At 38.4% G+C, this 25,821-nt stretch overlaps 3 protein-coding genes across 3 annotated transcripts; 1 reads left to right on the top strand and 2 right to left on the bottom strand.

Annotated features, from left to right (window-relative positions):
• Positions 1–7,906: 7,906 nt before the first annotated feature.
• Positions 7,907–13,412, top strand: LOC107046882 (arylsulfatase B). Its single transcript, XM_015269600.1, has 7 exons — positions 7,907–8,029; positions 8,867–9,040; positions 9,124–9,336; positions 10,701–11,130; positions 12,333–12,605; positions 12,828–13,098; positions 13,167–13,412. Exons 1-7 carry the CDS (start codon positions 7,943–7,945, stop codon positions 13,351–13,353), a joined length of 1,635 nt encoding a protein of 544 aa, XP_015125086.1. The 5' UTR covers positions 7,907–7,942; the 3' UTR covers positions 13,354–13,412.
• On the bottom strand, positions 13,366–17,075 carry LOC107046886 (vascular endothelial growth factor A). Its single transcript, XM_015269611.1, has 5 exons — positions 16,939–17,075; positions 16,702–16,839; positions 15,209–15,494; positions 13,853–14,062; positions 13,366–13,778 (listed from the first exon to the last, which is right to left on the bottom strand). The coding sequence occupies exons 1-5, from the start codon at positions 17,051–17,053 to the stop codon at positions 13,736–13,738; spliced, it is 792 nt and encodes a 263-aa protein (XP_015125097.1). The 5' UTR covers positions 17,054–17,075; the 3' UTR covers positions 13,366–13,735.
• Positions 17,076–17,179: 104 nt separating this feature from the next.
• On the bottom strand, positions 17,180–25,486 carry LOC107047391. The gene is made up of 9 exons (XM_015270159.2): positions 25,109–25,486; positions 24,537–24,856; positions 23,027–23,290; positions 22,868–22,967; positions 21,153–21,458; positions 20,379–20,561; positions 18,833–19,468; positions 18,110–18,259; positions 17,180–17,438 (listed from the first exon to the last, which is right to left on the bottom strand). The coding sequence occupies exons 1-9, from the start codon at positions 25,224–25,226 to the stop codon at positions 17,398–17,400; spliced, it is 2,118 nt and encodes a 705-aa protein (XP_015125645.1). The 5' UTR covers positions 25,227–25,486; the 3' UTR covers positions 17,180–17,397.
• Between the last annotated feature and the right edge of the window lie 335 nt (positions 25,487–25,821).

The raw sequence follows: 25,821 nt of genomic DNA, 5'->3' as shown, positions 1-25,821 counted from the left end.
ACACACAGGTGTATAAAAATACAACTGCGTGAAACACACGGTAGTATAAAACTTCAACTGCGTGAAACACACAGTAGTATGAAACTTCAACTGCGTGAAATACACAGCAGTATGAAAATTCGGCTGCGTGAAACACACAAACTTCACGCATGCGTGGAGTGTATGGACTGTACGGTAGTGATTCACGCAATGGTGCGAATAGTCACGGCCTAAAGATAGCATATTCGAATGCCTGAGGCCTAAATGAGTTTTCATACCGCAAAAAAATGGAAATTTCAGATTTGAAAAATACAATGCTTTGACTCGAAAGCAAAAAAGAGAGAAATAGCCACCAATTTTTATCAATTATACATCAAATTTCAATTGTTTTTCATTATTTTGACTCTTTACACGATACACCTTTAATTATAATGAAGCCCATCAAGCCAGACAGACAGACAGACATCAAACTACCGCTAGGTACGTCTCGCACGACTAGCATACAACGATTTGCATCAAGCGATAAATTAACCATCAGTACTTAACTCAACCCATTAAATAAAAGAAAATAGTCATGGAAATGGAAGTAACCCCAAGATGAGTTGAGATTATTCACTCGTAATCAGTGAAATTCAATGCGGTATCGCATCCACGGAATTACAAAAAAGGGTCCACTCGATGTATTAACCGTCAAGCCAGGAGATAAAGATTCCTCGTCTCTTAACCCTGACCTGCAGACTACGAAATATCACGTCTAATTTATTGGGCTGTTATAAGCTGTTCCACAGTTACGAAAGAACACGTGGTGTAACAATAACAAGGAATGGGAGGAAAAAATTGGTTGCTACTTATTTTGCCAGCGATACAATTATGCGCCTCGATTCGTATCACTCGCCTCATTCCATATCTCAATCTTCTCGGGGGAAATAGACGAATTAATCATTCTGATTCACTCCACTTATTTGATTAATTTGAGAGATTAATGGATTTTTCACATATTTGGTTGTGGATAAATTGATTTTCAGTGGCGAAATAACGATTTAGAGTGAGATTGCAGGATGAAATGGAATTGGAGGTTTCGAAAGAGGGCATTTATCGCGTTTTACGGAATTATTTTAATTAGAAGTAATTATTCTCAATAGACTGGTTCTTCCTGACAGTAATGAGGAATTACGTCAGGGTATCCACGTCTGATTTTAATAAACCATAACTTAGAATTATGAACAGAAATTTAGTCTCCATTGATTTTTTTGTAAAATTGTGAATTCTCAGTGACGAAATTCGTCGAAATTTCAGCTAAAATTTTTTAACAATATATTCAAATATTTTTACGTTTACAAAAATCTATTTTTTTTTTCAACATTCCTTTCTTTTATATGAATAATAGATTTATTTTTAACTTGTGGAAAATGCATTTTTCTGCAAATTTGTTATGATGTAAAAAATAATTTTTAGCGTAGAGAGGTGATTGTTTAGGAATCATTCACAATTACAATGGTCTAATTTTTTTTAACCATTTTAATACTAACAAAGAAGGAGAACAAAAAGTCGAGATATTTATTTTGCCACTGATACAATTATGCGCCTCGATTCGTATCACTCGCCTCATTCATATCTCATTCTTCTCAGGGGAAATAAATTAATTAATCATTCTGATTCCCTTCACTTATTTGATTACTGCGAGCGATTAATGGATTTTTCACATATTTGCTTGTGGACAAATTGATTTTCTGCGGCGAAATAACGATTTAAAACATGATTGCAGGATGAAATGGAATTGAATGTTTCGAAAGAGTGGATTTATCGCGGTTTACTGAATTATTTTAATTGGAAGTAATTATTCTCAATATACTGTTTCTTCCTGACAGTAATGAGCAATTGCGTCAGGGCATCTACGTCTGATTTTAATAACGCATAACTTAGAATTATGGACCGAAATTTAGCTTCCATTAATTTTTTCCATCAAATTGTGAATTCTCAATGACGAAATTCTTCGAAATTTCAGCTACAATTGGTTCACAAGGTATCCAAATATTTTTATATCTGAAAAATCCATTTTTTCTTCAAACATTCCTTTTTTATAAATAGACAGAAATTTTTTTAACTTGCGGAAAACTATTTTTTTTTAATTTGCTGGAATATTAAAAAAATAATTTTGAGGATGGAGAGGCGATTGTTCATGAATTATTCACGATTGAAATGCACAATTTCAATTTTTCTTGAACCATTTTCATAACAACAAGGAAGGAGAAGAAAAAAGTATAGATTTTTATTTTGCGAGTGATACAATTATGCGCCTCGATTCGTATCACTCGCCTCATTCCATATCTCAATCTTCTCGGGGGAAATAAATGAATGGAGTTAAGTTTATTCTGATTCACTCCACTTATTTGATTAATTCGAGTGATTAATGGATTTTTCGCATATTAGGTGGTGGACAGATTGATTTTCTGTGGCGAAATAACGATTTAGAATGAGATTGCGGGATGAAATGGTATTGATTATTTCGAAATGAGAGATTTATCGCGCTTTATTGAATCATTTGGATTAGCAGTAATTATTCTCGTTAGACTATTTTTCCTGAAGTTGATGAGGAATTGTGTTGGGGCATCCACGTTTAAATTTGATAAAACGTAACTCAAAATTATTAACGGAAATTTAGTCTTTATTGATGTTTCATTGAATTGTGAATTCTTAATGACGAAATTCCTTAGAATTTCAGCTAAAATGATTCGATAGTGTATCAAAGTATTTGGAGAATTCCATAATTAGGAAAATTCCTTCATTCTTCTAAACATTTTCTTTCTATTAATAAATAATGTTTTTCAAACTGGTGAAAATCTAAAAAAATAAGCTTTTTCCTGAATTTTTTACAATCTCAAAAAAAATGACCTCTCGGGTAGACAATTGAATTGTAATGATTCATTTAAAAAATCAATTTAACAATAATAATTAACAAAAATATTTGATTGTGGACAAATTGATTTTCTGTGGCGAAATAACGATTTAGAATGAGATTGCACGATACAATGGATCCGAATATTTCGAAAGAGGATTTATCGCCTTGGACTGAATTATTTCAATTACAAGTAATTATTCTCATCAGACTGTTTCACCCTGACGCTAATGAGGAATTGTGTCGGGGCATTCACGTCTGATTTCAATAAACCATAACTCAAAATTATGAACTACTAAAAACCGACTACGTATTCATCTTGGAATCACCTTCGCGGCCCCCATGTTCCCAATCTTTATCTCGTAAAACTCGGAGTTTATGGACCATCTCGGGAACGTGCCTTCACGAGCAATAAAAGTATCATCATCGATCGTTAAAACTTCTCATTGAATTTTGTAATATCATAGATGTCCGATCATTCAGTGAAATTGTAGAACGTAAGCAACACACTGGTGGGAAATTTGATCTTGTCAACATTTTGAGAATGAGAATTCTTGAAATATCTTACGGAAACACTTTATGTACGATTCCAAGGTATTTCTCATCGATTAAACCCCAGATTCATTGATAATCCGAGGTGGGAATCTGAATTTCGATGCAATTTGATACTGAAATGTAGGAGAAAGTGCAAATATTCGTGTGAACATTCTAGATAATTTTTGAATAAATAAATATTTTACTGAAATGAAAAAAATGGATTTTTAAACTCATTTTTTCCACTAAAGACGGGACTTTATGGAGCATTCCACATCTTGTGAGGTCGTAGGATACTGCAGTGAGGAAAAAAATTACTTTTGCGAAGGAATCATTTTCTTCGGAGAAGAATTTATTTTTTTAGGAGCGTATTTCTTCAGGCCTGTCATTACCAGCTGGTCCATGTCCATCTCTAGATATTACAATTATATTCAATTGTGAGATGATTATGCTACATGTGATCTTCAACGAATAACCTCCATTATTTTTCATTTTTTCAAATTTTAAATTTTCTCACGTAAAATGATTTGGAATAATTCTAAATGTTAAAAATTGTCAATGGATTTCATTCAAGGGCATATGTAGCATAATCATCCCATAAGTCGACATAATTCTAAAAAGTCAACATTTCTCAAAATCCATTTTCGAATTCAGCAGTGAAGCGGTAAAACGATTCAAGTCAATTTCGACTATTGGTCAGTCTTCAATGAATATCTCGGAATCTAAGGCAAATAGCAAAATTTTTATAATAACCTTTTTTATAGGTCTCAACTTTCTCTACAAAAAAGGTTATTACAAAAATTTCGCTATCTCCCTTAGATCCGGAGATATTCTTTGAGAACTCTGTTAAGAGCTAAGTTGACTTACATCGTTTTACCACTTCGCTACTGGATTAATTTGTACACAAAAAAATAACATTTTTGAAAATCCTTCAGTGATTTTTTTGTGTCTATTTCAACTATTTGTGACTCTGTTCCAAACTCATAACTCGGTTCACAAAGAGAGGGTTTCCTCCCACTCTCCGAGATTAATTTTTTTTTTAAAGTCAATAAAAAAACATTAGGACTTATAATCGCCTTTCTAGCCTCCTCCAGACTAAGTATTTAAGACTCGAGTAAATTATCTAAAAATGAAGAATGTACTATATGATGCTGTACTGACCTGAATACGATGTAATTTTTTTTTTCTAGCAAAATATGATGTAATTTTTTTTAAGCAGAATAAGCCAACAGGTTCAGATGCTATAAATTAAAAAAAAAGACTCATAACTTATATTATAGACTACAGCGATCCACCATGTCCTACGATTTTCACATTTCACTGCTCCCTTTGAAAAAACTTAGAAACTCCCCGAATTTGTGATGATTCATAAAATAGTTAAACATTTTCATTTTTTCAATATTACGATATCTTTCATAAATAATTTACATGTCTAAAATTCTAACAGGAACCAAACAACCAAAGCGATAAATAATCAATTATCAAAAGGGATAGAAACCCCGCCAATTAAAAACGATCCAAAATGACAAACCCCCCAATTAATATAATTAATACCTCTTAAACCAAAAGTCCGGGTTAAAAATAACCTTCTGACGGTTCAATTTGTTCGTTAACGAGCCGCGTCGATTCCCGTTTGTTCCGTGAGTATATCTTCCTCGTCACGGTAATTATAATACGAAGTAGCGATAATTCAACATTTGTGGGAGGGCAACATATAAACAGGCATTATTGATAGAGGGAGACCGAGAGGGGGCGAGGGGAAGCGGGGAGCGGTGGGATAGAGAGGAGTGGAAGCGACGAAGCGTCTCAATCGTTCGTGTTGGTTATTTGCTCCATACCGGAGGTTTTTCAAAAAAAACGAGAGGGAAATATATAATGTGAACGGTTACATAGGAAGCCCCACTCTTCTTCGCGGGCGGTCGATCACTTTTTTTTCCTCTTATTCAATCGTTTTTTATTTTATTCTCTCTCTCTTCCCTTTCCTTGGATGGACTCTATCTCGTGGTGGGTTCCGTTCACTGTACACTTTGGTATTGGCCAACCCGCGTTTTCAATTACCCCAAGATGAAACCACACACGTGTGAGATTTTTTCCGTTGTAAAGCTTCGGTGGGCATTTTTACGATGGCCTCGTTCTTCATCCCTCTTGTTTACTATGTGGATGGGAATCAATGGGAAAATACTAGGAGACATTTCGTGGAGAATTTCCAATGGAATGTGGAGGATACATACGAAGGAAAAATTGAATAAAAATTTGTTTTGAAAATCACGGAAAATTTTAGTTTACGAAAGGGAATTCTGAAGGGAGATTTAATATAATGAAAAATTCTCATTGCAGAGGATATTTTACGAGCCTTAGACAACACCATGTGCTCAAATGATTCACGGAATCTAGGATTTTGAAAAATCTTCAATCTCCAGCATTGAACATATGGAACAAATTGTATTCTGGAAAAATTACACACTGAGAGAAAAATATAATTCTTCTGACTATATTCCATCACCATCGAATTATAGTCAAAAAATCCTCAACAATTTTTCATGAGTTACGGTAACTATGGCCGGAGAAGTAATTACAACAATAATTTATAGTTCTGCTCACGATAGATTTGTCGTGGTTACTTTTGAACTTTGGTTAGTTTAACTGCATTTTGATTTGCAAAAATTACGCTTGTGAAGTTACTATAATGTTACGTGCCGCATACAAAAAAAAAATCGTATCGTTCACCAAAGTGCCTCAACTATTTTCTTATTGTAAATCGAACTTCAGATTTTTCTCTCAGTGCGGGGTTTTTAGAAATAATTCATTTACTTCTGGAAATTTTCGATTGAAATTTCTAATTGAGAGCCTTTAAAATTCATTGTTTGTAAATTTTTAGATTTCTAGTGAATATTTAAGTCGAATTATTCATGAAAATCAGTAGCGTTCGATGGACAAATAAAAAAAACCCCTCCACTTTTGCCTCAATTTTTCAGAAGAAAATTTCCCGATTTCTCGCAGTGATCTCCCCTCAAATCCCCCATGCAGTTGCACCAATCATTTTCCCCTAACTCACGCCTTACGTTTATTCAATATGAAATAAATTCCCACTTGGATTATATTCTCAACCCCGAAAATAGATGGACACCTGTGCCCGCCCCCGAACATGATTGAAACCAACTCATTCCCCCGTGTTTGACGCGAAAGCACCGAAAATAGGTGTTCGTGTCATCATTGTGGGACTCTGAGTTGGATTATAAACCGACTGACGATCACGAATGCCGAGAATTTTGCCGGTCACCACTGGCATCATATCGGGCAAGGTATGCCAACATGTAAACTCAAAGATGCCATTACCTTGCCTGGCGATCCTCATCTGTAAACTCGTTAAATTCCGCAACTACATTTCACTCAAGTTAAAAACATTGAGAATGTTTTTTTCGAAATGAGCATGTGCTTCCAGAGCAAAACGCGCTATTCTCGCATTTCAGTTGGCGATGAAAATTCCACAGGTACCGGGTGATTATGCAAATGACGGCAATTGAACTTTCAAAGTTCTGGAAAACATTTAGACAAAATACGTAATTGGGCGGTTCTCGCATTCAAATGGTTGAATTTAGATTATTTTCCATGTTGGATTGTGAAATTGGAATTTTATTAGCATTTAGCTTATCTCATCAATCGGAGAAATGAGGTGATCGGGGGAAAATTACGATTCTAGTGCCGGAATCGCGAGCAAGCCGCAAGTGTCAGCTTGAATTGGCGCAGAATGTCGAAACTCCAATGATTGATAAAAAAAATTGGTGAAAAATATTTGAGATGCGTGACACAATGCCTGGGGATACTGAGGTCGGTGATGCGTACCGGCAGTGGCTTCATCCTCGTGTGTGGCCTGCCACTCTCAGCCTTCGCCTAACTGTCTCACATTATTGCCTGTAACATTGTGCGGTACTGCAACAAAAATTATTTGTCGGGGCAAATGAAACTGCACATGAAATGTAGCATAAAAATCAGTGGGGAATGAGTTCTGAAAATCGTAAGGCCTTTCTTTTATTGCGGACGCTGTTGGAAAAAAATGAAAGTTCATGGGCATGGGATTGAGGAGAAAAAATCATTAATTGCAGATTTCACTGGACATTTGATGAGATTACAATTTTTTAAGGGATAGAAAAACGAAAATTGTCTAGATTTAATTTGAGAAGTAAAAGTTGAGGGTTCACGATCTCCCATATATCCACGGTAGAAATTACCTTGAATCCACGGGAAAACGTGCCGTATATCAACGGTCAAAGTTACTGTGGAGCGTGCGAATAGACACTGCCCTCAAAATTGATTAACACACTAATCTGATTGGATAAAGTCTCACATTGTATTCACCATTGCATTTCGGTGTCCCATCTCAATTCTTCGTCTGTGTGAAAGTAATTGAAGATAATGAGTTAATAAAACTCTGGAGTGGGGACATATCAACTAAACTGATGCGTCCATCAGACAGTGCGAATCGAGTTGTCGGTTTATCTCGCGGTGGCCAGACGTGCATTTTTCGATATTGTCATGCTGCTTGGCATCATTGTACTGTACTTGGTGAATTCCGTCTGTGGGAAGTCGCCGCATATTATCTACATTCTCGCTGATGACTTGGTAAGTATAGATAATGCAACTTTATACGCAGTATAATCAATAGAAAAATTGAATTTTTTTCAATGATAAGATGCAATATTAAAGCCGAATGAATCGAGTGAACATAATACTAAAACATGTTTTAGACAAATTACAATAGTATATTTCGATACGAGTGCGCAATATACTATGTTGGATTCCAAGATATTTGAGAGAAACTGATTTTGAAATGAAATTTATTAACTCACTCTACCCCTTCATAAGACAAAGAATAAAATTTTTGATTTTCAGCCCTAATCGTCGGTGATTTTTATCGCTGAAATGTGGTGATTGATTCCGGAAAATTAGTGAGGCTGAAACTGAAAAGTAGACAGTGACAAAAAAAAATATTGAATTAAATTTATATTCACGATACGAAAAAAAAATAGATTGTCCATATTTTTCAGGGATAGCCATATTCATAAATTATAATTACCGTTAAATTATTAAGTAGCCACTCGTAAATTTGAATGATGGAAGTAATCATCAATTTAAATATTCAAATTCCAAATTATTTATTAATCAGTAATTTAGTTAGAAAGATTGACGATTATTTGAATAATCGAAAACCCCTTACAAGAAATTTAGTATTATTTACTTAATAGAAAATTTACAGTTCCACATTTGTTAAATCTTTAATTCATCATCAATTGAAAATTTAGATTATCAATTATTTTACTATTTTTAAATTTCGATAGTGTTTTTTATTGTAAATTTCGATAGTACATTTAAACTTTAATCAATGTAAGCAAGAAATCAATGAGAATTCTTTTAATATTGAAGAATCGGAAGCTTGACGGCCATCCCTGATATTTTTAGGGATGGAATGACGTAGGTTTCCACGGAGCCGGGGACATTCGAACCCCAAACCTCGACGCCCTAGCCTACACCGGACTGATTCTGAACCGTCACTATGTAACGCCACTATGTTCCCCAAGCAGAAGTGCCCTCATGACTGGAAAATACCCAATACACACTGGCATGCAGCACGGCGTGAGCACCAACTCAACTCTAATCACTCCGATGTTCTACTAATTAGAGCAATTACTGTAATTTTATGTCTCCTCTAATCGAAGGTCGTGAAGGGTGCAGAACCATGGGGATTATCGCTCGCCGAGAAGCTACTTCCTGAGTATCTCAGTGATTTGGGTTATCGGCGTCACATTGTCGGCAAGTGGCATCTTGGTCATTACAAGAGGAAGTATACGCCGTTGTACAGGGGGTTTGAGAGTCACATTGGATTCTGGACTGGACATCATAATTATTTCGATCATACTGCTGAAGAATTGGTTTGTAATTAGTGCCCCTAAAAATTACTGACGTCACTGACAATTCATCGTGATGTCACTGAATTCAATTCAATAAATCACTGAATTCGATTTGTAATAAATCGTCATAAAAATTCCATTCGGAAGCAAAAGGCTAATTTATCAGCGAAATCTAATATAACAATATTCACTACAATTAATATACATTTAGTAGAACATGGAGTAGAACATACACTGATAGAAAAGGTGGAACGATTCAGTTGCACCAAACGAGGCTTTTTAACTGTTACCGCGATTCGCTAATAGTTAACGAACGGTAATAGTTAAAAAGTCTCGTTTGGTTCGACTAAACCGTCCTGTCAGTGTACACGCGCAGAGCGCGCGGACCAATCTAGTGCCCCTAAAAATTAGTGGCGTCACTGACAATTCGTCGTGATGTCACTGAATTCAATTCAATAAATCACTGAATTCGATTTGTGATAAATCGTCATAAAAATTCCATTCGGAAGCAAAAGGCTAATTTATCAGCGAAATCTAATATAACAATATTCACTACAATTAATATACATTTAGTAGAACATGGAGTAGAACATACACTGATAGAAAAGGTGGAACGATTCAGTTGCACCAAACGAAGCTTCTTAACTGTTACCGCGATTCGTTAATAGTTAACGAACGGTAATAGTTAAAAAGTCTCGTTTGGATCGACTAAACCGGTCTGTCAGTGTACGCGCGCAGAGCGCGCGGACTAATCTAGTGCCCCTAAAAATTAGTGGCGTCACTGAAAATTCGTCGTGATATCACTAAATTCAATTCAGAAGCAAAAGGCTAATTTATCAGGGAAAATATACTGACTACGTTGTGACGTACACGGAGAGAAATATTCAAGAAAAATTACGGAACATTTCACGTAATCCGCAAGCGAGAATCGTTTTCAGTGAATTTCTATAGGAATATAAGAGAATAAATCTGAAACGTTCAGTAAATTTTCGGGTCTGTCACCGAAAAAATACGAAAAAGTCACGTAATTTTTCTGGAAGTTGTAAAATCTAACAGAAACTTCAAGACTTATTATGCCTCAGAACATGAAAATTCTTGGATGTTTAAGAATTTTTACGAAAAGTTCCGGACAAATTACGAAACGTGTTGTTAAAATCTCCCCCTCATGGTGACTCATGGCTAGCCGTGAGGCGTCGGACGGATGAGTAATTTTTACGGAACAGATCGTAGAATTTACGTGACGATTGACACTTTTTATTGAATTTTACTTCGCTCCCAGATTACGTTTCGAAACGTAATTTTTACGTCGTTTTTCTGGTAATTTTTATTGAATATTTCTCTCCGTGAAGGCAATTACCCATTTGTTTTCTCTGTGATCAATCCAGCCTTATTGGGGAGTAGACATGCGAAGAGGTCTCGACACAGCTTGGGATCTCCACGGAAAATATTCCACCGACGTATTCTCCCGCGAGGCGGTGAAAGTCATTCAGAGGCACAATGCCACGGAGCCGTTGTTCTTGTACCTTGCTCACGGCGCAACGCACTCATCGAATTCCTACGATCTGCTGCCAGTGCCTGACGAAGCTGTTGAAAAATTTCCGGACGTAGCGCACTACAAACGCCGGAAATTCGCGGCTATGTTGAGTAAAGTCGACGACTCCGTTGGAGCTGTCGTGGATGCGCTCATGAAGAAGGAGATGTTGAAAGATAGTGTTATTGTATTTTCGTCGGACAATGGAGGGCCTGCGGAGGGGTTCAATGGAAATGCTGCATCGAATTATCCACTCAGGGGTGTGAAAGCTACTCCTTGGGAAGGTTGGTGGCAAAAAGTCTACGAAAGGGTATCGAGAGGGCGATACTCCAGAGCTAACAGTTAATCTCACTCAGATTATTTACGACTTTTATTGCATTTTATGTTTCTTTTTTACTTCATCGATTGAAATTGAAAATAGTAATTCGTTTTGGGGTTTGATTGTCTAATAGACATTTTTACACTATATTTTTACAAGTGATTTCGTTTCTTCGGATCGTTTCCGTTACTTCGAGTTCTTTGTTTGTTATGGAGAACATTTTTTTACATCAAAATCCGACCTGCAAAGTTTAAATAATGAAACTATTGTAAAATGTCTGGAAACTTGGGGTCAAATGGAGCTCAAATGAAAGCTCCAAAAAGCTTTCATTTGAGCTTTTCATGCTCTGATGTTTGGCTACAAAAGTACAAAAGCATTTTACTGCAGAAAAAAAGGCCAAAGGACTTGGATATCCTTAAACCGTCAATTGAAATGCTTGTGAGATCTAATTTGACTCGATCACAGTTCATGTTACAGTTTTGCCTTTATTATTTATCCTTACGTTCGATCGTCATTATCTTTTGCTCTTCGACCCTTACGATCATTTCTGTTCCCCCCTTGCAATCATTTCTCCACTCCTCCACTTCCCCTTCTGCACTGTTGGAAAAAAAAATGAAATTTGATGGACAGTTGACTACCAATTTTCAGGACAGTGAAAATGAATGCGATTTAGGGGAAAAAAATCGTGAAATTTCGGGTTTCACTGACAATTCAGTGAAATTTCAGAATTGTAAGGGGCATAAAGACAAGAATTCCTTAATTTATTTGAATTTTCAATAAAATATGAAACTCTATGATTTTTTTCCCTTAAAATCGCATTCAGTGTCACTGTCCTGAAAATTCAAGAAAATATTTACCAGAATTTTCTGGTTGTCTATTCATTTTTAGGGAAAAATGGAACGGCAATTAACAGTTCTATTTGATTTTTCCCCGAAATTCTGAATTTTCAATGACAAGATTTCCTGAAATGTCAGTGGAATTGGTACACGATAAAAATTTCCGGAATTTGGCACTGAAAATTCAAACAAAAATTTGCAACAGTGTGTTCCAACTCCTAAGATCGTTTCATTTCCCTAATAAGATGATTACCAAATCAGTCATCGTTGTTCCGCGAACGTATCCCAATAAACCTATCAATTAATTTCCCATAAAATGAAAAAAAAACAGGAGGTGTTCGCTCATCAGCGCTATTGTGGACTCCGAAGCTCTCCAATCCCGGCAGAATATTCACCAAAAAAATGCACATTGTTGATTGGCTTCCAACACTGTTAACCCTGGCTGGAGCCAATAAATCATCCATCCCAGCATCTCTAGACGGCATAGACATGTGGCGGTCTATGAATACCAATGACTCACCACCGTCCCGTGTTATTCTCCACAACATCGATGTTTTGGCAAAGTATGGAGCAATAACCGTGGACAACTGGAAGCTGATTAACGGTAAAATATTTTTTCCCCAGCATCTCACGTGGCATTCATTAGAAAGTGCCTTCACATCCCACTTCCACCGTCGAATCAATCATTTCCATTAATAATTTGGTCTTCCGTAATTGGCGAGAGGATTGACGGACACATTTTGATGACGAAATGCTCTCAATCTCTCGTTTTAAATAGTTGAGAGATAGTGAAACGCATGAGGTACTTATTAAGAACATCCTGTAGGCTCGGACTACGCGACTTATGACAGCTGGTATGGACCATCCGCCTGGGACATGCCGTACAGAATCAATGAAGTCATTGATAGCTTAGCAGGTCGTGCGGTCACTTCACTCGGCCATCAATTAACGCCCGATGCGATTACTAAACTCCGTGAGAATTCGAAAATTCAGTGTGGAAAGAAAGATCCGAGTCTACCTGAGTGTCGACCTCTGGAGGCCCCTTGTCTCTTTGATATTCATCGTGATCCATGTGAATTCAACAACCTTGTTAAGCTGTAAGTGATATTTATTCGAATTCCTCCGTGATTTTCGTTTTTTATAACCGAGAATTTATGTTACATAGACATCCAGAAATGCTGGAGGGAATGATGCGGGAGTTGATTCATTTGAATTCAACGGCTGTGCCTCCGAGAAATCGTAAGGTTGATCCACGCGGAAACCCGGCGTTGTGGAATCATACGTGGCATAATTTCGGGGATTACCCGGGGAAAGTTGGAGGATCGGATTTCGAGGGAGATGTTATCTATTAACAAAATGCATAATTGTTGTCACATGCTGACTATAAATAAAGAGAGAGATCATATTTTAATTTGTGGACAGTTTCGTTCTCGTGAGTTTCGATTTTATCTCATATTCCCGTTTGTAGAGACAGTTTACGGTGCAACTCTGGGGTTTGTGGATGAGGAAAATAATTTTTGCAACTAGTACAGACCCTCAATGCCCGGAAGTCGAGCGCACCTGCGAATGTAGCGAAATATCATTAGAAGATCGCTTTTGCTATTCTTTACGGAAAGCGATCTTTTGAATTTTGGATTCAATCTACAATTTTTATTTCGTTGAACTCGAATCCCCTTCATCTTCCAATACAATTATAATGTGGAAAAAAAATCGTCTTCCTGGTCCCCAAAATGATCACTGGAAAGATGCGATGTAGTTCTCCATAACTTGAGCACATCTGTTAACAATCAAAAACGTAAAAATCGCATGGTGTAATTTTCAAATGATTGGGGAGTGAAATCAAGCACGCACTTGCACATCGAGGGAACCCAGTGCAATCCAGTATTGCAGATCTCCTCCTCCATCTTGCAGATGCATCGACAAGTCTGTGGGTCCCAGTCCATGTTCTCCTGACTGTCGCATTTCGCTTTGTCGTTCAGATTTTCACACTTGCAGTCGCAGGCTTCTGGATAGTACTTCTGCCTCCTGTTGCAATCGCTGGCCATCAAAGCGCATCCGCACCTTTCAAGGAAATTGGTTTGAGTTGAAAAAGGATGATAAATTATACCGCATCCTCTATCCGCAGGGGCTTAACTTTTTTGTTATCAGAGAGGATGGAAATTTTTTCCTTGTGCACTCAAGGAAACTGCCATTGCGCTGAATTTTTATCAATCTTTGCAATGTAAGAAACTATTTTTTTACGTAAAAAAAAAGCTTTCGATTTTCAGGTACATGTCACTGATTTTCAGGAATTTATCTCTAATTATTAGGGGTTCATGTTTACTCATATGTGGACGGCCGCATGAAAAGGGACCACTTTGTCGATTCTAGTTTCCGAGATATTCACGTTTTTCTCTTGCCAACTCCCATTTAAACCCATGTTAAATTATTTTTTCGATCTTCTTTAGCGTCGTCACTCTTTACGCTATCAAGTTCATTCTGGGCTCTAAATGTTCCGAATCAGATCAAAATGATGGGAATATACATAACTCCAATAGTGCCAAAGTGGTCCCTTTTCATGCGGACGTCCACATATTATTACAAAAGATAAGGTGACCGGAAGGTTTTATTGACGCAAGTTCAATTTGACTTTCAATTTGATTTTTCTAAAGTAGAATTAATCGACTTAAACCCAAAGTTGGTTTAACTCATTTTTTTTACGAAGTTTTATTGACGTGCTCCTATTATTAGGGACTCGTGAATGCAAAATTCTGAAATTCAGTGATTTTGTCATCAATTTCTAATGACATTCACGCATCCTCCGAATAATGTCACTGATTTTCAGAGACTCATCGCTAATTTTCACAGTAATTTTGCTGGTTTCAGGGACTCATCTCCAAATTTCAATGACAAAAATCACAGATGACTAGGGTCATTCTAGCGAGTGTCCAGTGTTTCCAATAATTAGTAACATGTGGCAGAAAACTAGTGACGTTTCTGATACTACTTTTTATTCTTTGTGAACTGCTCTTTACTTTTCCCCGTCCGGGGATTGGTATTGGCCCTTCCCCCAACTCGTAAAAGAAAAAATTACTGTGGAAGGATATCGTTCACGACTAGTGCCATGGGTTTTTTTATTCGCGAGTTTGGCCAATCCCATGGCGCTCGCCCTAAAATATACTATTCCGCAATGCGTAATAATTTTTTTTATGCACGAATTGAACTCACTTGCATTTTGTGTGTTCTTCAACCTCAATTTCCAGGCACTTCGAGGCTTTCATATACAAACCATTGGCCTTCTCCTTCCTCTTAACGTATATTGTCTTAAAAGTTGATTCCAGCAGCATGCAAGACTGGGTGGAATGCCCGCAAGGACCTTTGCATCGCTTGAGAAGAATAATGCTAGGACTATACTCGTAGCCGGGATCAGGATTTAATTTCACCAGAGTGAGTTTTGGATTGCACATGGCCTTGTATCCCATCGCATAGATGTCCTTAGTGCGTCCCTTACATTCTTAAATTAGAAGTGGTATCATCACTCTAAGATCTACCTTTTCCCGAAGACGAAACGAGAGGTATGATATGAAAGAAAGAGAATGAGGCATGACGGACCTTCTTCAATTCTCAATCACTTCAGAGAGAGGTCAAGGGAAGTTGAAGCTATAATTCAGACAAAATTGACTTCAATAGTTGATCGAATTGGATTTTAATAACCATTATTATCACAATCTCCGGTTTGACAATGTGAAAATGTGAAAAAAATTTAATTGAAAAATTTCGCGCTTTCTTGAAGAAATTCTATTGAATTTCTATTGGAGTTCTCTAAGAATTCTACGGGAGTTGTATTTGAATTCCATTGAAAAATTATATTTGTTGTTTGCGTCAGCTCTATTACAAAATATGACTCTTCTCCATCAACTCCTTCATTCGTTTTTCAATAGATATTTGTTCATATAAAAATATCTATAGCCGTTAATTTTTTATATAACTTATTCTACTGGGATTTTTTCTGAGAATTTTTAGGCAAGAATTTTCTAATTGTGTTTTCTACGATTGTATTACGAGGAACAACTAAAAATACAGCAGAAACAACTTAGAGAATTTACGTCCAGGAATTTATAAAGAAAGACAAAAATCTATTGATTTTTATTCTGTCAAATATCTCTTAAAAAATTACCAAGTATAGTGCATAATCTTATACAGAAATGCCGCAAAAAGCAAATAGAATATTTTAATAGAACTTGAAGATTATTATTCTTATAGAACTTGAAGAGAAATGTAACAAAATTGGGGAAAACATTCGCAAATCCCTAATAACTGGTGATAAATTTCCGAATAAATATTTCCCAAAACGAAGCATTTGAAACCCTTCACCGACCCTACAATCACACTGATAAAAAGGATTACTTATTGTTAACGAATGCATTTGATCGAAGACGAACGTCTATTCGATCTCACCAAACGTTCATTCGTTAATAGTTAACAAATGCGCATTTGAGGGGCCTTGTTTCACTCAATTCCCATCTTCGAAGTGAACCATTCGTTAACTCTTAACTCATATTCATTTAGTCATTTTTAACTCCGCCATTCGTTAATACGAATTACGGATTAGTTAACGAATCTCGTTTGGAATAAATGAATCAGTCTATCAGTGCACGTTCTCAACATAAATGTGAAAGATTCAAGAAGCTCCATTTTGCCCCACCCTTCACCCAACTCACCAACTACTTGTGGACTCTTTCCAACATTGGAACCATAAAAATCATCGTCAGTATACGCTGCATTACCGAATACCGCTAATTTCGAAGAGCGACTAACTGTCACATTGTTTATCTTCGGAGCAGGCGGCGATCTCTGACCTGCATTGATCAATCATCACTATACGTCTCTCAAGTCCTTCATTCATTGATAATTAAGGAAAAGAAAATCTTCTCTGAATACATCGACAATTTACTTACGGCTGTGTCCCCTGCCCCCCTCGTTCCGCATGAACTCGAAGTAATCTTGCCCGCGGACACTGTTGCATCCAAAAATACTGAGAAAACCGATCGCAAATGAAATTGCACCCGTCATCGCGGCTAATTTCGTTCGAAGAGGCAACTGAAATCCAACTGAAGTGGGATTTCCCTCATCAAGTGTTTATAATCGATGGGGAGCGGATGTGGATGTGGCAGGGTGTACAAAGATAATACTCTTGCATACAAACAAAATCACGTGTATTGATCGAATTTTTACATGAAATAATGGAACAACGGTTGCGTTGAATAGTACTTTGTACAAGTTGACGTCTTTCTCGACCTGGTGGTCTGGGGAGGGAGCAGAAGGTAAAAGTTTAGTCAACGCTTCGGTCCTGGTTTGGGCCGACAGTACTTTTTCTCCAGTAAAAAAAATTCAAATCCAGTGATTATGGCCGATCATTAGAATGTCAAAATGGGATCCTCTCGGTGGTCCAATATGTCTGGAAAGAGCGATGGAAAAAAATTTTTGGCATTTTAATTCTACTGAAATTTCAAGGAATTGCGGCATCGAAAATTCCGCATTTCACGAAAAAATCAATGAGAACAGGCAATTTCAGTTCACACAGAGAAAAAGGTTTCTGCGCGGAGAGAAAAGTTGCGTAGAAATTACCTAGGAAATCGAAAGATTAAAAGAAGAAAGGAAATCGTAAAGTGAAATTGTAATTCAATAAATTTTTTTTGCACATCCATAGATGAAAAAATTACTGTTCCCTGTGCAATAAAATTTGCTACACCTGTATTTTTTTGACATCCTTGTCTCCTCAAATTACGATGTGACGTCACAACCTAGGCAATCGCCTCCTCCCATCGTCACGAATCGTCACTAATTACAAATCCGCCCTACGGTTCTTATTTTAAGAAACTTTTTTCTCTGTGCGGTTCTTCCCGAAAATCGATTGAAATCAGGAAAATTTGTGGTAAACATATCCTTGAACTTTCAATGAATTAAAAATTCAGCATAATTTGTCACCAAATATTCATATTTCCATTGAGAATTCAAACGAATTGACGAATTCTCGTCTTAATGCCTCTTAAAAATTTGGAAGCTCAAGGAATTTTCATAGAAATCAGAAATGTCATGATTTTTTCTCCCTAAATCGCATCAACTGACCTTTGGCTATACTCCACCAGGGTAAAGTGATGTACGTTAAAAAAGCATTCAAAGGAACTGATTGTGCCCTCCTGGTCTCCTTCCAGAAGTGAAACGTCTGCGTGAACCCCCTCATCGTCCACAATGGATTATAAGCCCCGTCATCCAGCTCTGTTCAACCAACAAAGGCCTCATTACTAATTATCTCCATCAGACCCCCGCGAAAAAAAAATCCACATCAAATTCATAATTTGACCCAGGCCAGTAACCTCGGTATCCCCCGCGCTAGAGTGCCCGTTACCTCGCACATATCGATATTTTGAAACAACCATTCCATCCATTCACCAATAAACCAAAAGAAAACTGAATAATGAATCCAAAACAGCACAGAACACGTAACCAAACGAAATCGATTGAAAAATACGTTAACCACAATTAATGATTAATGCTTGATACCATGAATAAGATAAAGATAATGAATGGTGCTCAATTAGTGCCTGACCGAATGAACAAAACCATGACTGTAATGATCAAAAGAATAATAGTGAGCAACGTAGAGGAAGCTGTAGAATAGAATGCATCATCTGCAAGATTAAGAATGAAATGGCAATGAAGATAGTAGAAGATCAGTAGAAATCGAACGAGTGACGACACTCAGACTCGGGGGAAGTGAGGATATCGCCCATGGGTCAAGTTGATGATGAATCAAGGTCATTTAACAGGGGTTCTGCTTTATGAAATTACCCTGAGAGCCGGGGCGGCGCGGGAGCTCGCACCAGTAGTAGATGGCAGTGCCATCTGGTGTGACCCTGTGGGGCGGAAGCGGATGATTCCCGATGACACTGCCTGACAGGGCCCTTCTTCTGCGCCTCCTTGGCAGAGTTGCGCTTTGCCTCTGACAGCTGTCCAGAGGTTTTGAAATCCTGGCATTAGCGTTCTTGTCCTTCGGCGAAATTCTCGGATGATTGTCGTCGTCGGTGTCGGTCCTTCCGTTGGACCCGGCGTCATTAACAACGCGTCCGTTCTTCCTCCCGACAACTCCGAAGAGTTCGTCGTCACTGAAGTACCGACGGGGCCTGTGATGACGCGCCCGGTGTCTTCGGCGAAGAGGCTCCTCTGGGTTTCCGTCCGACGACAAGAATCCTCGCGTGTCCCCGTTCTCCTTGTAATTCGGTAATCTCTGATTGACGAAGGCATTGTCCTCACTCTCCCCGTACCCCAGGGGCAGCTCCTCCTTTCCGTTCACCAGAATGGCTCCAGTGTCCAGTTTCTGCATGACGTTGTCCTCCGTGAGATTGTCACCAGTCGTCACCAGCAGGGACTCACTCCCCACCTCGATATGGTGATGCGTCCTGTGACGCTGACGACGCTTCGGCGTTCCTACATCACCCCACGTTAACCCTCGATCACTCGCGCTCGCCAGCCTTCATCCGTCGCGGGGGGAGCGCAGCGCCGCTGGGTTAACCGAGCGCGCTGTTGCCACTTTGGCGGTTACTGATACGCGCGCATTGCAAGTTTGACGGTGAATGTGGCAACACTGCCGCTCGAGCGGCAGAGACAGAGACTCACGCGCACCGGGCGGCGCGGCACCGCTTTCCTGTCCGTTCAAGGTGGCTTTTTGTTTTTTAGCTACATAAATTTCTCGAGGAAAAAACGAACAACGCCAACGCTTAATAAAAGGATTGAACTAGGATCTCTAATTTTTTCAGAATTTTCAAGGATGTTTTATCAAGATCGCAAGTACTTGAAAAAATTGATTTTTTTAAAACTGAGAGATGAAGATATTTCCTTCAATTTGGTACAAATTTCAATCCATCAATCCTGTTCATTATTCAGAAATGAAATGGATAAAATGCACCAAATGCATGCGGCTAATATGAACCATTGGATTCTGTATGATTTTACAAATTAACTTCTATTTTTATTTATATTTTTAGAGTCTTCTAGTAGATGAATTATCAATTTGAATATAAATTTCATAAAAGCCCGTGTATAAGAAAAAATTGATGTATCCATTTCTGCCGAGACTATTGCGATTAATTTTTTTTCACGTTAGAAAAGTTGGTTTTATAAATTACGGAATTTTCCTTGACCATAAAAAAAAAACATTTACCGATAGTTTACCGACACTGGCTAAACATCCTTAAGCGTCGCGCAACACGCTGAAATACAAAAAAACGGAAGTGGTCGGCGCTGCGCTCATTGAGCGAGTGATCGAGGGCTAATGCCCTGTCTTTTTTTATTCGTCAACCCCCACGTGGGTTACCTAAACAACAATGCCCCGACTCACCGGCGTAACGTCTCGGCGATGGACAATTCTCATTGTCACAATTACTCTCAATCCGGTCCCTCTCGTCACTTCGTTCTCTAGAGGGCCCGCGTCTCGTCACGCGTGGACTCCTCCGATTATCTTTACGTCCAGGGCGCAATGACGACGCGACCCGGCCGCCCCAGCTGCTCGCCTGATCTTTAGCTACAAAGGAAATTTGGCAATTTTTTTGTCGCCACTTGTGACGGACACCCTGTTCCGGGTGGATTAACTGTTTTGGTTAGATTTGGCGAGTGTGTGAGGGTTTTTGGAATTTTAGTCGCTTGGATATTGCTGAGGGAATGAGGATCTATCGAGAGAGAAGAAGAAAGAATTCAACTATACGTTTATTTCCAGTTATTTGGAAAAAACATCCCCGGCTTTTTTTTCGTTTCGTCGTCACTCGTGCGCATTTCTACCTTCTCCGCTCCCCTGGGTATCTCAATATTACTGGGAGCATGCAGCTCTTTTCAATGATTGATACTAGCTGGGGAAGACAATGCGCATGCATAGAAAATCAGCGTTGAAGTGGTTAAACGACATAAAAATTATTTCAACAAGTCTTCGAGTTGAGAAAAATCAAACTCAAGTTATTGTCATTCACCACTTCATCACTGAAATCAAATCCCAAACTAATCATCAAACAAATCATCAAATTAATCGTCAAAGGGTAAGAGTGTGTGTTCGCTTCCTCCCATTGCCCCTCGGATCGTGCTCAATAAAAATGTCATTCAGGATTGAGTGATGTGTAATTACCGTCACGCACGTCCCCAGCCTCGATTTCATTGAGCCCATTGGCCATGGAGTCGAGACCCTCGTTCTCCGATCTCGCTTTCGACGCACACTGATCTGGCTTCGTCCGCCAGCCACCGCGGACGAAATTATTGAGATTGGAACTTGGGTCTGACAGTCTTCTCTGGTGACGATACATGAAGAGTTCTTCGGCGTCGTCCCAGTCGGCGTCCCAGAGGGCGTCCGTGACGGAGTAGCCGGGCTCCGACGTCGGGGTTTCGGCGCCCGAACCTTTTGGCTTCGTCACAGCCATCTCGGCGTGGCCTTTGCCTGTTTAGGGTATCCAGGGTTTTTTAAAATTGTGAATGGATTTTTTTTTCTTATTACAGTAATGAGAGAGGGACAGGTGAGCCCTTTACTCACGCTAAACATCGTTTGTAAATGGTGGAAATAGGTATTCACTTAATTTTAAGTGTCATTTCGACTCGAAATGATACTTGGAACTACCTTGGACTTTGTATTATGCTACTGTGATATTATCATTAGTTATTATATATTATTGATATGAAAAGAATTTAGTGGAGTGTTATTGGAGAGATTTTTCGTTGCCTTGTGTAGATGTAAAACTGTAACAGTAGCATCAAGGAAATAAAGCATTCTAATCTACTATCTCGGAATTTCTGTGTTAACAATACGGCAAAATGTAAAGAGAAAAATGAATTTTTTCTTTTGAAAAAAAAAAGCTTCAATTACAACTTTAGTAATATACAGGCCAATATCAGAAACTGCGCGATATAGCGTGCACATCGCGCATTTCAAGATGTATCGCCTGAAAGATCAGTCCCATTACTTTTCGTCTAACTTGTTTAGACATTTATAAACTTCAGTTACAACTTTTGTAAGATACAAGCCAATATCGGGATCAAATCATAATTTTTGCGCGTTGATACTTAATTTTTACGGGATTTTAATGGTTTTTTCTCTCAACTTTTTTCTCTGTACAGTGGTCTTTCATTGCCAATTGTGACTTAAGAACTGATGTGGCTACTTTAACATGTACCGTATTTTGCGATAAACATAAATTGCTGTTAGCGTGTAACGTTGAACGTGAATAACATGAATCCATGAGGAGAGAAAAGATAATCCATCGCTATTATAAAAATTTCGGTATCTCCGCCGCATTCAAAGGTATTGATTAAAAACCCTGAAGTGGAGTTTGGCTCCTTGTGTTTTATCTTTCATCATTATGACATCATCATATGTGATGGATTATCATTTTTTCTGAACGAGATTTGGGACCGATTTCGAAATTTGGAATTTTTGACATTTTGCGATTTTTTTTCGATTCTCGAGTCCATAAAATTGAGGAATGATCCGATCGAAATTCGAATCCGTAATTTTGTGCGTATGACTATTTTGAACATTTTCACGGCAATTTCAACATGATTGGTCCGCTGAATTTTACCCTATGAATTTTTAAAGCTAAAAATCGTTTTGTTGCGTTTTTTATATACCCGCCATAATTAAATGGACACCGGTGGATCAGTCGACATTTTTTTAAACGGGTGCACTGACAAAAAAGTTGTCATGAATGTCATTTTTCAGTTGGAGAACCTTTCAAATTCAGAAGGGTCTCCCGTTAAGGATTTTTTTCTACGTTATTCATGTCCGCTATTAAATATAAAATTGTGTCTGAAATAAATAAACTTTGAAGAGCAAAAGGGGATGGGGGGAGATACCTTGGGGTCCTTTCATGCGGACGAATTCCACTCGCTGAGAAGACGCCCCGGAGAAGAGTCCGAAAGTCATTCTCTGAGCCATCTTGGTGCTCAGGCTCGACTGCACAGAAGCATTGAATCACGTGAAGGAACAACTCACGTCAGTTAATGTGGACTTACCCTCGCATCGTAGACCTTCTTCAACGCGTCATACCGAATGGACCCGAGGAAGATGACCCCTTGCACCGCTCCCTCTCGATCCGAAGCTACCAGTTCAACACACACCATCTCCCCGTCCCTAACTAAAATATCACAGAATACTTCGTCAAAGTTATCAACCATGAAGCAAATGTGCGGATAAGTCATCTCCTCGAGATCCCCTTTGGCGTCCATTCTACGTCGACTGGGACTCGCGTACACCTTCTGCGAGTGTCGTCTGAGTACCTGAAGACATGATAACCAGTTACTCCATGATTAATCAACAGATGACCATTTTAAAACAGAAACAAGAAATTTTCTGAAACTTTCCGTATTTGAAAAATATTCAATTCAATTCATTTATTTCCTTGATGTTACAAGTTTTCTTTGTTTTACATCATATTTGATAAATATTCGTTTGGTTTTTGCCCTCAGATGGTACAGCAAATTGAGAAAAAAGAAGTGAGTGTTTACTTCAATCGACGAAAACTGTAGCTTGAAAATTTTCAAGAGCATGTCTTGCCCTTAAAAAAACAAACTTTCGTCAAGGGATTTCGTACTTTTTGGGAAGACGAGAGTAATTCGTTCGTAACAAGAAAGCGACTTATCAAACCAAGTCAAGCAGTTTATCCATGAGAATATTATTAATTTGAGACTGAAAAACTATTGAATAAATTCACGCAACTAGACTTGATTTGAGGACTTTTGTTATTAAAAACAAATTATTATCGTCTTCAGCGCAAGCGTAAAATCTCTTGAAGAAAGTTCTTGGTTTCTCAGAAGAAGTATTAAAGAAGAAGAATATTCATTCAAATAAAACTGTGGGTACACCGTTGAAAATTACTCTTTAAATTTCGAGTAAAAAATCTTTCAATTTTTAACAACGAATAATTTACATGGAATTTCCACAGATCCTGTTATTAATAAATCAGTCAATTTTCTTGAATATCCAATGAAATGTGATTTCTTAGGTTCATACGACAGTGAAAATGACTAAAGTTCGTGAAAATTCAGGCAACTTTTCTTCTGAATTTTCAATCTGTTGAAAATTCAACTGAATGTATTGCCTAATTCTCACGGTAGGTTTGAAAATGCAAATTGTGCTTGAAAATTCAATGATCAATCATCACGAAAAACTTGATTTTATTGAATTTCCAAGATAAATCAGGAATTCCATGAGCAATTTAGTTTGAATTTGAATTCAAGTTGAGAACATCGAAAATTCAACGGCAGCTGTTAATTAAATTTCAAAAAATTTCTAACAGTGTATGCTACTCTTACAGGGTGGCATAAGCGTCGCTTAGTACTATAAAATAGCGAAACCAAACGAGGACAGGCTGAAATAATAAGTAAACCTAAAATGTACCAAAGAAGACAGTTCTCATAATACGAAACTAAAATGCCGGCATGAAAGGGGGAGAGGTATTTCACGTATTAAATACAACGCCCATATGTTAAGTAACTATTCACAATACCAAGACAGATAACTGACTTGCAATTCCTTTGGACTAGTCCTCGTGCAAATAGCCAAAGTAAGGGTGTAATCGAACTGGTGCACAACGAGGTTGAGATAAACCGTCTCCTCCCAGTCTATATCAGGATCGCCAATCGGCAGCTTCTTGCTGTCCTTCCTGAAGACATCGACCTCAGTCTCGAACTTCGGTACATATCGGGACGACGTCTTAATGTGTTTTTTCCGTACAAAGAAGAGCAGATCGTCGCCGTCGATGGTGTGCTCAGCCTGAAAGAGAAAGTGACGGACAAACAGGTCCGTCCAGTAGGTTGTCCCCTGCAGCATCACAAATCCGGAATCTGAAAGTATTAATTCATCGAAGAAAAAAACAGAGCGATAAAAACACACAGGTGTTGTGCCTGCGTCGACGCAGTGAGCCACACACACCAGCTAGGTATCGAGAGGTGATCGATACAAACAGCCGAGTGACTCAACTCGTTTCAATTTGAATAACCCATGCTTCGCTTCCCCGATAACTTCATCGTTATTTCTGTCTCTGATACCAGAGATTAAAATTCATTCCTGTAAACAGTCGCTGATGATTGACGTACCGTCCTTGAGCAGCTGCCTCATCTCCTTGGTCCTCTGGAAATTGATCTCCTCTAGCAGCTGTTCGAGCATCGTCGGGGCCCGGGGAAAGCCCCCGGAGCTGCCGGCTAGACTAGCCATTTTCCACTGATCCTTCAACCTTTGAAATTAATCCCCTTCACTCTTTGATTAACTCTCAGCTACAGCATCTCGTCGTCATCACCCGCCCGATCCTCGCGTAAACGCATCGGCGTTTTCGGTTCGATGATGGTTTCAATTTCTCGCGAACATTTTACCGGATAATTGCCGGTTTGTGAACAAAATGCGTCGGTGCACTCGAGAAATAAAAAAATGCGTCGCTGATAAAGCGCGGATTGTTGCGACACGGTAGATGCAACTGAGGGGACACAATTTTCTTGTTAAAGTGGAGGGAGAGTCGCGCGCCGCCCGGTCGATAAATGCATGCGCAAGCGCATCTTTAGGTAGATGTCGGTACCATCCAGCGATGCAAGAACGCGGGATTTCAGGGCGCGAAGAAGAGAACAATGAGAGGGAGATTCACTGTTCGAAATTTTTGTCGAAAATTTCCGTTACGCTTTTTGGCGAAAAAATTCGATTTTGCCGAAAGTAGACTTTCCCCCTGGAAAAAATCTGGCACTTTGGCCTCGGAAAGATCTGGCACTTTGGCCTCGGATGAAAATTTTATTTTTTTATTTTTGCATTTCTGTCGCCTTCG

The sequence above is a fragment of the Diachasma alloeum genome, unplaced genomic scaffold (assembly GCF_001412515.2).
Source record: "Diachasma alloeum isolate Michigan unplaced genomic scaffold, Dall2.0 Dall_scaffold_00183, whole genome shotgun sequence".
Lineage (NCBI taxonomy): Eukaryota > Metazoa > Arthropoda > Insecta > Hymenoptera > Braconidae > Diachasma > Diachasma alloeum.
Note: the sequence above shows the minus strand (reverse complement) of the source record. Positions and strands in the feature narration are given on the sequence as shown.